Raw genomic sequence first — 11,185 nt, forward strand, 5'->3', positions numbered from 1 at the left:
CTCAAGCTTGAATTCAAGTCTTATAAAAACTCTTGTGTGAATAGTCATGCGTATTTTCGCGTTCATTAAACGTCGGGAAATAGGGCGTTCTTTAATAAAATTCTGAAGTAGGGCGTTCTTGAAAAGTTTTCTGAGATAGGACACTCAGGTGTCGATATACACACGTATTCAACGCAATATGGCATTTTGTTTCATGATTCAATAATGAAAGGTTTTGTAAGAAAAACTTTCTCTCGCTCTAATTTTATCAATGACACTCCCACCCTACTCCTAAAAACAAAAACAGTAATATTTCTTTTCCAAATTTGCAAGTTTTAAGAATATTTTTAAATTGTTAATAGTGGTTTTTTTACTTTTAAAATTTGAAGAAATGTTTGTTCTGCATTCGCTGGCGCCAACAAGACAAAATGGGTGAGAATTGTTGGACTACAGAAATTCAATATTAAGAGACGAAATTCCCTTAAATGCCGAAATGTATTTGTCGATATTCGTGGAGACCTCTTGATTCTGCCAAGTCGCTGTAAAATAAAGCGTTCAATGGCTTTGGTAAATGAGCCAACGAAGGTATTTAGGTATTGTACTCCACGACACAATCCTGGTGTCTCCGAATGAGATTTTGACGCAATATAACAATGCCAAACCGCATCCATAGGCCCAATCGTCACACGACAGCTCGGTTTAGTCAATGGTGCGATGTAATTGCACACTTAATAGGTGTACGCTCGAGGCGACTGTTGGCTGGCGACCAACTTTGTTGAAAGCGATTAGCTGAAAGTAGAATGCAAAGTTGAACAATACAAACGCCTTTTTATGGCGAATATTTTGATATTTTTAGTCATTCAAATTTTTTTTTCGTGCAACCCGGCGGGAGTTGAACGCAAAAGTTGCCTGGAAAATCGCCTCGGGCGAAAGCCTCATTACGCCACTTCTCATTTGACGATGTAGATCACGTTCCCTATCTCAGTCGTTCAGTAGCTGCGTGTTCTTTTTATTCTTCCTGAGTTCGTCCGGCACCAATCGCCAATTGCGGCTGTGCAAGCCAGTGTTGAATATTTTCCCCAGAACATAAAAAGTGTGACATCAAAGAATTCGAAACAATCGAGCCATAACCGCGAAAGAAACTCCAAATTTTTGTATTTGTCGTTTTTTTGTTTAATAAATATTGCATATTTTCCGCAAACAAATAGCTTCTTCATATCCATCAACTGGCAAACAAATACAACAAAAAAAAGCTGAAAGTGGACCATCCATTCTCGAGTTATGCGCCATCTGACGTACGCAAGTATAAACATAGAAATATTTATTTTTAATAACAATCAGGGGTTATATTCGATGTAAATAAGATTGTTTAAACTAAATAATCAAATCAAATTCGTTTTTTTTTTAAATACCACCATTCACTATTATCCACACGTTTGTATGGATTTTAGCTCCCATTTTAGGAAGTGTGATGGAATTCTTCCCCTTTTTCTTCTGCTTCCAAAAACCATCCCTGTGGGTGGGAGTGCCAAAGTTTAGAAAAAAGCTACTTACAAAACCGTTAATAATTGAATCATGATTTTGTAAGAACAAAATTTTCTGTAGACAAATTAATAAATATATGGGCAATTCTGACAAACTTCGAATTTTTTTGTGAAAAAAATTATTTTTCTAAAATCGTGAGCATATGTCTGAAATTTTTAGTATACGTTCCTTTAGCTGCTAGAATACAATATCCAACAGGATGTAACATTTTAAAGCAACACACCATACGTTTTTAACGTTTTTTACGCGTTTTTTCAACGGTAAGTCCTACAGCCCAAGCTCTTTCATTCGACAGCTCATTTCGATGTGTTTAACAAACAAGCCGAAGTTGTAAAAATCTGCTTAAAATCGTGTGTTCATTTTTTAAATTATATTAAATTAGATAATTGTAAAGCAGAGAAATACCTTATAAAAGATCTACCGTCTAAAATCTCACTATCTTTACCGAAGATTGCCTTGCGAGTTTCGAGTCTGGGTACCAAGTCGATACTGTATATACCGACTTTTCCAAGGCATTTGACAAGGTCTCACATAAAATGTTGATCCCTAAACTAGCTTCTCTGGGTTTCCATTCAAAGTTTCTTGATTGGATTAGCTCTTATTTATACAATAGGCACTGCGCTGTAGCACTGGAAAATACGTTTTCCCGTTACTTCCATGCAAGCTCTGGAGTCCCCCAAGGTAGTATTCTTGGCCCCCTTCTGTTTATCATTTTCATTAATGATATAAGTTCCTGTTTCTTATTCTCGAAATGTCTAATGTATGCAGATGATCTCAAAGTTTATTCTGTTATAAAAAATGCTGAAGATACCTTTTCCCTTCAATCTGACCTTAACAGGGTAACGTCTTGGTGTGCGAGAAACTGTCTTAGTGTGAATATTAATAAGTGTTATCACTTGGTTTATTCCAGTAAGCTGAATTCCAGAAAGCTCATATACTATATCTGGTTGCCTTCTTAAATCAGTAAGTCCAGACCAAAGATTTAGGAATTTACTTCGACTTGAAATTGACTTTTAATAGCCAATTGATTTCATTATATCTAACTCCTATTCGTTGTTAGCCTTTGTTCGGAGTAACAGCTCTGACTTTTCAGATCCATTTACATATACATAGCTTTTGTAAGGTCTCGCCTTGAGTATGCTGCCAATATTTGGCGACCTTTTCTTATTGGGCTCATAAACAGAATTGAGCGTGTGCAAAAGACTTTTATTAGGTTTGCATTAAGATCTCTAAATTTTACTGAACCGTTACCTTCATACAATTCGCGCTGTTTGCTTATAAATTTAAACTCACTTGAGGATAGGAGAAAGTTATTATCTTGCTAGTTTATCTTCAACGTGCTTACTGGGATTGTTGATTGCCCTGATATTTTTTATTTGCATTCTTCCAAATCAATGTATGCTATGAATACACCAATTTGTCGTGCCCTTAGAGAGATTAATAAAATCAATTATATCGAGGATATTGATATATCGCTTCCCGGAGTGGTGTTAAAAAAGTTAATCTTAAAACTACTCTGATTTTATAATGTCACCTATGTATTAGCTTTAAGTTATACCTTGTTACTTTTTTAGATATCATAGTCAGTAAGAATTTTGTTTTCTTTGACTGAAATAAATAAATAAATAATTCAAATAGTTTAATACAAATATAATATGATCTGGTACCGGCAGAGCTACAACGAAAAATATCGTATTTTTGCAAACTTTAATGGATTAGAGAAATGAACTAGTCATAAATTTACGTAACATCACTCAACGGCGCTGAGATTCTTACTTGGGTGTTATGCATGACAGTTCGTAGTTTGGAAACAAACAAAAAAAAAAAACTGCTGAAACGGTGCGTTTGCTGTGCACTGACTGAACTGAAAATACTGCTGCAGTACTGTACCTGTTCTCTACATGTACAGGGTGTTCTGTAAAATTGTTCAATGAGCAATGGGGGGGTGATGGGAAAGTCAAGACGCCCGACAACGTTAAGAGGGGGGCTGGGGCGGTGGGAGAGGAGGGGTTCAATATAAAAATTTGGAGTTGCAGGGAGAAAATAGTTGTCAGTACATTTAGCAAAAAAATTCTCTACTTAAGGGTAAGTTCTAGTAAAAATTTAAGATAGTAAAACCGTACGATTTTTTTCGCAATCTACATATACTTTAAACAGTCAATTCTTGTAAATATGTATGCATATATATCCAAAGGTTTCTAGAAAACGACTCTAACGATTTTGATGGAATTTTGTATTCAGATAATGTATAAGTCATTAAATGCAGAATGAACTATATTTCTATTAAAAATTAACGAAAAAAATTTATTACGAAAAACATTGCAAATATTTAAAAAAGAAACACGGTACGGAAACGTTGTGGTTAGTGTATATCTGTGTTCGTATGGAACAGTAGCTTATGTCGAAAGAATGGCTTTAGTATAATGCGGCATTCGCGGCACACGATTGCGAATGGTCCACCGGCGCCGAGCCATCGAAGAACATTTGGCAAATAAACGTACAGAAAAGTTCCAATACTAGCAAGTCAATATTCTTATTAAGTCCCATCAAAAAATTCTTTGTCGTTTAAAGAATGAAGGGAATACCGCGTTATACTAAAACCAGCTTCCCGACATAAGCTACTATACCATACGAACACAGATATCTATCTCAATTCCTTTAGGCAGTTACAAACAACCGTTATGTGAACAAAGTTATAGTGCACACTGGAATAAAAATACGTATCATTCGAAAACTCGAACAATTAGTTAACCCGAACACATCTGCTTTACATTAGTTCGAGTTATCGCGAATGCACTGTATATTTATGTAATGGTTGTTGTTGTCGTAACAACATAAAAGTTTCCAAAGAGTTTTTTGGAGTTCTAGGCCTGTCGACGACGGTTTTATATTGAAAATTGGTTCTCGTTATCATAATTTTATGTAATCAGATGGAAATAGGCGAGATGGTTTCCACTAAATTCTGGGACTCCAGAATTATATTTTTATACCCGAACGCACTTGTGCACAAGGGTATTATAACTTTGTTCACATAACGGTTGTTTGTAACAGGCAAAACGAATCGAGATAGATTAGACAAATGTATACATAAATGATCAGAATGAAAAGAGAAATCGATTAAGCGGTGACTGTCTGTCCGTCCGTCCGTCCGTCTGTGCACACGATAACTCGAGTAAAAATTGTGATATCTTATAGGGAATTTACATGATTCAACTTTCACAGGCGATTAGTTGAACCAAAAGTTGAACGAAAGTAGGGAGCCGACCAACTTCATTGTAAGCGATTAGTTGAAAGGCTGTTTACACAAGGCGATTGTTGCTTTCGACTAAAAATCGCCTCATGTAAATTCCCTATTAACGAAACTTGGTACGTGCACTTCTTTCGGGCGTAGGACGGATGATATTGAAAATGTGCGAAATCAGACAACAACCACGCCTACCTCCCATATAACGGTAATTTTCAGAAATACGGAAACTGCGATATTTTAGTAACTACTAAAGATAATTCAATCAAAATTGATATTTACAATGATTTTTAGACGAAAAATATGAGTATTAAAAATTTTTGGAAAATGGGCGTAGACATGCCCACTTATGGTTACATGTGTATATCTTGGTAACCGCTGCACCAATTTCTTCTAAACTTCGTACAGTTGTTGGTCCTGGTACAGCATACCAAATGGCCGAAAATTTTTAAAATCGGACAATAACCACGCCCACATCCCATATAACGGTAGTTTAGAGAAATACGAAATCCTCGATAAATCAGTAAATAGTAAAGCTAATTTATTCAAAATTGATGGTTGCAACAATTCTTTACCAGGAAATACGTTTATGATAAATTTTTTATTCATCATATCATAATTTTATGTACGCTCCAAGGTACATTGAACAGGTAGTATCAGTAGAGTAGCTGATTTGATTTATTTTCAAATTATTTGGTCTCGAAAATGTCAAATATTTTTAATTTTTTCTCAAAAAAAATCTGAATTGTTAAAATCCCTTTGCATGTGAAACCTTTTTCCATACAAAACAAGCGATTGAATAGCAGCTTTTGGAACGTTCGCCCAACTCGGCAGCACGACCGCTGATTACTGGGCCTTGCAAAGGATGGATCAATGCTTCGAGAAGCAAACAAATTTACTAGGAAAGAAAGTTGCATACATTTTTATTTTTTCCAATTTCAATTTTTTATTTTTTATAATTTTTTGTATTTCACATGGCACGCTTTGATTTAGAAGAAAAAATTCAGAACAGTTTTTGACACTTTCGATACCAGAAGCAACAACAAAATACACGCAAATGTTGTTTTTGCTCTACTGATACTACCTGTTTAATGTGCCTTGGTACGCTCATTTTTTTTTTTCGTTCCCACGACAGTCGGGTCTACGTAACCGGAACGACCCAGATTTATATCTGGCCAAGGACTGTCACTCCAGCAACACTCCCCAAAAAGTCTTTGGGGAATTTGTATGCTGCTACAACAACAACATGATAAATTTTTTTAAAATGGGCGTGGCACCGCCCACTTATGATCACATATATGTATCTCGCTAACCGTTCTAGCAATTTGCAAACCGTTGAAAATTGTTGAAATCGGACTAAAATTATGGCCGCTTTTCATATAACAGTAAATTTCAGAAATGCTTGAAATTTCAATATTACGAAATTTAAGGACGCTAATTTACTTAAAATTTATACACCCCGGCTTATCATGTAGCGGTAACTTTCGGAAAGGTGAAAAACATATATTTCATACTTGCGCCGGGTATTTAGTGTTCGGCTCCGCCCGAACTTAGACTTTCTTACTTGTTTTTTTTTTTTACTTTAGGTTGCACCATTCACAAACTCAAATGAGAGGTTAATTTTCTTCAAGATTGACAAGACTGATTTTCGAGTCTATTGTCTTTTTTGCTTCGTTTAAAGTTTAAACTTTAAACGGTCAATAGAGAGAATTCGTCAGCATTGTAACAGTGTAATTTTCAAATTTTTCGGGCAAGTACTAAATATTTTATTATATTTTGAAGCAAAGCATATTTTAATGTCACGCCCGTCACAAAATACAAAAAATAGTTATATTTAAAGGAAAACACATCTTCGCCAGTGCAAAAAAGATGACGAAAGTAACGCTATGACACAGACGAATTTGTGCGAATAGCTTTTTGGTATTTATATTTTGATATTTTCGAAAAAATAACAGAATATGTTGGTCACGCCCGGCAAATGTCACACCCGTCACAATTTAAAGTTTGACAAATTTCAATAAGTTCGGCCAGGGACTGCTACCGTTACTTATCTGCTAATCTGAAATGTACCATATATCTGTTTGTGGTCAGCGATGATAAAGCTAATCATAAAGATATGTTGCTCGAGCGATGGGAAAACTTAAGTTATGCTGTCACGGATAAAAAGGAACCATTACCTCACTTGTCAGGGCAAAAACAGTATCTCATACGGTTTGACAGGTAACATCCTCATTAAAAAAGTAGTACTATTTAAAAATAAGGTACTTTACAATGACTCAGGCAGACAGTGGAGATGAAAAATCCGATCAAAGAATATCCGGTCTTTAGATGGTAGAAAATTTTGTGTCCGTAAAATCCGATTTTTTGAGAAATAAATTAGTTTAGTTGTCTAATACACATATTTTTGTATTCACGCTCAACTTGTCACACACGTCACAAAAAGTTTGGTCTCTAACGCAACGCGGGATCCCGAGGATGCCCGGAATAGCTCAGAAATCGTTTCCGTACTCCAGAAAATGGGCATTAGAGAGCGAATGCATTCCACAATTGGATGGTAAATGTCTTCTTCTTCGTGTCCGGAATAGCCCGGTCTTTTTCTCCGGGCATAAATGGATAAAGTGTTAAAGTGGCTATCAGCTGTTTTGTGTTTACATGTTGCCTGCATTTACTTGGTGCTTTTAAGGAATAGTGAATGGCCTGTTGATGTACTGTAAATTTTTATATACTTAAAATCAAATTTGTGAAATAAAAATTCAATTTCCAAGATTTTGCATTGAAGTGACTAAAACCAAAAACAATCACAGTGACTAAAATCCATATAACTCTTTTGGATTAAATTGGTTTGATTTTTTTCTAGGCATTGTGTATACCTCGAAAACCTTTTAGAAAATACTCGTTTTATATAATTTTATATTGCAGTTTAAGAATTAAGCCTTAAAATAAGAGTTGAAATGTCGTACCCGTCACCCGGTGGAATGAGCCATACGTACATATCGCCATCAAATAATTTTAAAGATACGCACCTGTTTGTTTGCGAATATTAGTAAAACAGCATCTCTGAGCTCGTCTTCAGCTAACATACGCATCAATTCCTCTCTCGCCTCACCGATACGCTCTCTGTCATTGCTATCAACGACGAATATAAGACCCTATTTCAATAGAACAACGCGAAACAATTATTTAAGAACTTGCATAATAAAAGAACTACTTTAGACTAAACTTAATATAACTAGGATATTTGCAGCACACACAAACCCGACTTACTTGTGTATTTTGGAAGTAATGCCTCCACAATGGACGAATTTTATCTTGACCGCCCACATCCCATACTGTAAAGCTAATATTCTTGTATTCTACAGTCTCGACGTTGAAACCTGGCGGAGAGCAAGGAAAATATTTTATTTTTGTTTTTATTCTTCATTTTTTCCTTGAACTCACCAATGGTAGGTATCGTTGTAACAATTTCGCCTAATTTGAGTTTGTACAAAATTGTGGTTTTACCAGCGGCATCTAATCCGACCATCAATATTCTCATTTCCTTTTTTCCAAAAAGTCCTTTAAATAAATTTGCAAAAACGTTCCCCATTTTTATTCAAGTTATAAAAGTTTGATCTTGATCTGGATATTATTGTACTCCAAGCGTTAAATTGCGAGCTTCGATATTAAAATATTAGCTTTATTGGATTATCCGCTATTCAATAATCGATCCGAGTTTCAGCAAGTTAAAGCTGCAGCCGGATTACAAATTACAAACAGGATGGCTGTAAATAAACGTTATAGGTACAAGCCATACATACATTAAAATATCAGTCAAGAGTTTTTTTTAGTTTAATGAGGTGAGAAACAAAGTTGTAATATACAGAAGGTGATTGATAAGTCTCAACGATAGTTATTACTTCTTTCCACTATAATTATATAGGTTTGGCTCCAATACAACCCCTAGCAAATTGAAAACTATAAAACGCTTTTAGATATATGTATATACATACCTACATATCAACCTAAAGGATCTGATACTTTGCACTCGTGAATTCGCTAGTATGTATGTAGATATATTTAATTATGAATTCGATTCATAATCTCAGTTGGAAAGATCTAAAATGCGAGAAAGGTGATAAGAGGTGGAGGGCCAGGAATTTTCGAGTGAGTCAGCATGCATTTCAGACACTCAAATGCCATTAAACTTTTTTTTATTAACTATCTATTGAAAAAGCTATTTGATTTCTCCGCTGAAAAAACAGCAGCTTTATTATCTCCATATATTGTACATGCATTATTGGAAACACGAAGCAAAAACTCAGGGAACTGCCATGTCATGGCTTTAACTTTTTATGTTGCTGTAACCAAGTACGATTCGCATTAATTTATAAACTGCATGAAACATAATTCAAAACTTTGAACATCACTCTCATTTTAATAGCCATTTTTTCTTAATTATTAAAATTCTTTTATTGATACAATTATTTTTCTATATTACCCGATTTTCTTCTTTTTTGCAGGACGGCCAAAGCACCACCCTACGTCAAATACACGACGAAAACGAAAAGAGAAAGAAGCTGGAGAAACTCCAATAATTGACGACGATTGAACGTACGTAGGAACAAGTGTAGAAAAGCGCAAAATTAAGCACGATAAACAGCAATATAGTAACGTCGGCAATAGGAAACACCGATAGAAAGCCGCCAATACACCACAAATGAATTCTGGGCGAGACGTAATTCCCCGCAAACTACGGTAAAATTCACCATACAGATTCAGATAAACGAGGTGAACAATATATGACCGATGTGCTCGATATGAAATTGGACGAGGCTAATTTCCCCCGTCCCTCCAAGGGGTTTCTAAAGTTTGGAATAAAATTAAATGGAGCACTAGAAATACACACGCGTTGATTTTTACGAATGAAAAATAACATTCTAAATTGGGCGACCTAACTTTAAGCTTGATGCTTTTGACTTTTACAAACGAAAAATTGTAAATCTTGATACGACCCCTAGTTTAAACTTGATGTCCTTAATCTTAAGGGAATACCCGTATCATTTAGAAATTGAGTTTTTTGATGTTTAATAAAAAGGCCATTCATTATCACTGCACAAAACTATTCTTTCTACGATACGGTAGTAATACATAAAAGAAAACTGCCGAAATAAGTTCACTAAAGAGATGCTTTAAAATAAAACTAATTAACGGATTTTATACTTATATTGCCCACACAATAAAATTGTTCTTACTTCTTATATATAAACACATTGTATAAAGTAAAAGTTTTGACTTTAGAATTACACATTCAACATAGTTTTTCAGCAATTACATATATATCTGAAAAGGATAGCATGTTGTCACCCTACTGCGAAAAACATGGAGGCAACTTTATAAGCAGCAACAGCGGAATCCTATATCAAACTCGCTACATTTTGCTATTTACACAGAACCAATATCCATATTTTTTAATTATTCAAATACGCACCAATTCAATGAGTCAATTTTATACACGCAATTGCAGAATTTTTTTCAATTCTGCTTGGAAATGTCAGCGAAAATCACAGAGCAATAAACACACGAACACACCAAATTAAAGTACGCTATTTTACGTAAAAAATTGTTAGCTCACCACGAATAGTTTGTCACCTCGCATACGAGCATCTAGAGACAGCTATAGCGAAAAAATTTATCTAACTTTATTTTAAGCTAAGAAAGCAACATTATGAGGAGTATAACTAGTGTTCGATAGCAATGAAGCAGAAACAACGAAAAGTTGCCACGTCGTGTCGTGAGAGTCGTCCACGATGTACGAATGCGTAAATGAGTAAACTACATCATACATCACATACATATCAACCCTTGACGCAAAAGATGGGCATTTTAATGTAACTGCTAATCAGTGCTATTGTTTTTAAAATTCCTCATAAATATAACAGCTCCTCGATACGAAAATACAGACCAAAGTCTGAAAGCTAAAATTAAGACTTATCTCAAGAGCATTTAAATGCTGTAATCCTAAATGCTGTTTTATACAAAACAAGAAAACAAAGGGAAAATTTGATAAAGTAGGCAGCCCTAAAATGGTCATTCTTTCACCACACTTTTCTAGTTTTCTTTAACATTTTCTTCGTCACGCTTTCTGCGGTAAAACGAAATCAATAGAAAATTAGAAAATGTATCCAAAATCACCTTTTCTGCGTAACCCACTTGTTGAGTCGCAAATTCTTAAAAGGAATGTAAGTTTAACTTATTAATTGTATACTTTAATTTTCGAAAATACTCGGTTACAAACAATTGTGTTAAAACACGCCGGAGACCAACAATAGCTTATTAAGAGCAGGGCTGCCATTTCCGATTTTTCATGCAAAATGGGTAGATTTTCGTGTACGTATTGTGGCGAATACTGCGGCAACACAAAGCGAACAACGAGAAATA

General features: G+C 35.0%; 2 protein-coding genes across 5 annotated transcripts in view; both read right to left on the reverse strand.

Moving 5' to 3' along the window:
* The window catches only part of LOC118738782 (tRNA (cytosine(72)-C(5))-methyltransferase NSUN6), a 74,159-nt gene that overhangs the window by 48,219 nt on the left and 14,755 nt on the right, over positions 1-11,185 (reverse strand). The gene's annotated exons all lie outside the window — the stretch shown is intronic.
* Positions 7,753-11,053, reverse strand: LOC118738785 (ADP-ribosylation factor 1-like). Of its 3 annotated transcripts, none has more exons than XM_036469758.1 (4): positions 10,940-11,053; positions 8,207-8,529; positions 8,033-8,142; positions 7,753-7,917 (listed from the first exon to the last, which is right to left on the reverse strand). In XM_036469758.1, the coding sequence occupies exons 2-4, from the start codon at positions 8,352-8,354 to the stop codon at positions 7,768-7,770; spliced, it is 408 nt and encodes a 135-aa protein (XP_036325651.1). In that variant the 5' UTR covers positions 8,355-8,529; positions 10,940-11,053; the 3' UTR covers positions 7,753-7,767. The 3 variants fall into 3 exon arrangements, with proteins under 3 accessions (XP_036325651.1, XP_036325650.1, XP_036325649.1); XM_036469757.1 differs by lacking the exon at positions 10,940-11,053 and adding an exon at positions 10,236-10,374; XM_036469756.1 differs by lacking the exon at positions 10,940-11,053 and adding an exon at positions 9,246-9,550.

This window comes from Rhagoletis pomonella, unplaced genomic scaffold (assembly GCF_013731165.1).
Source record: "Rhagoletis pomonella isolate Grant_MI unplaced genomic scaffold, Rhpom_1.0 Rhpom_scaffold_00005, whole genome shotgun sequence".
Taxonomy (NCBI): Eukaryota; Metazoa; Arthropoda; class Insecta; order Diptera; family Tephritidae; genus Rhagoletis; species Rhagoletis pomonella.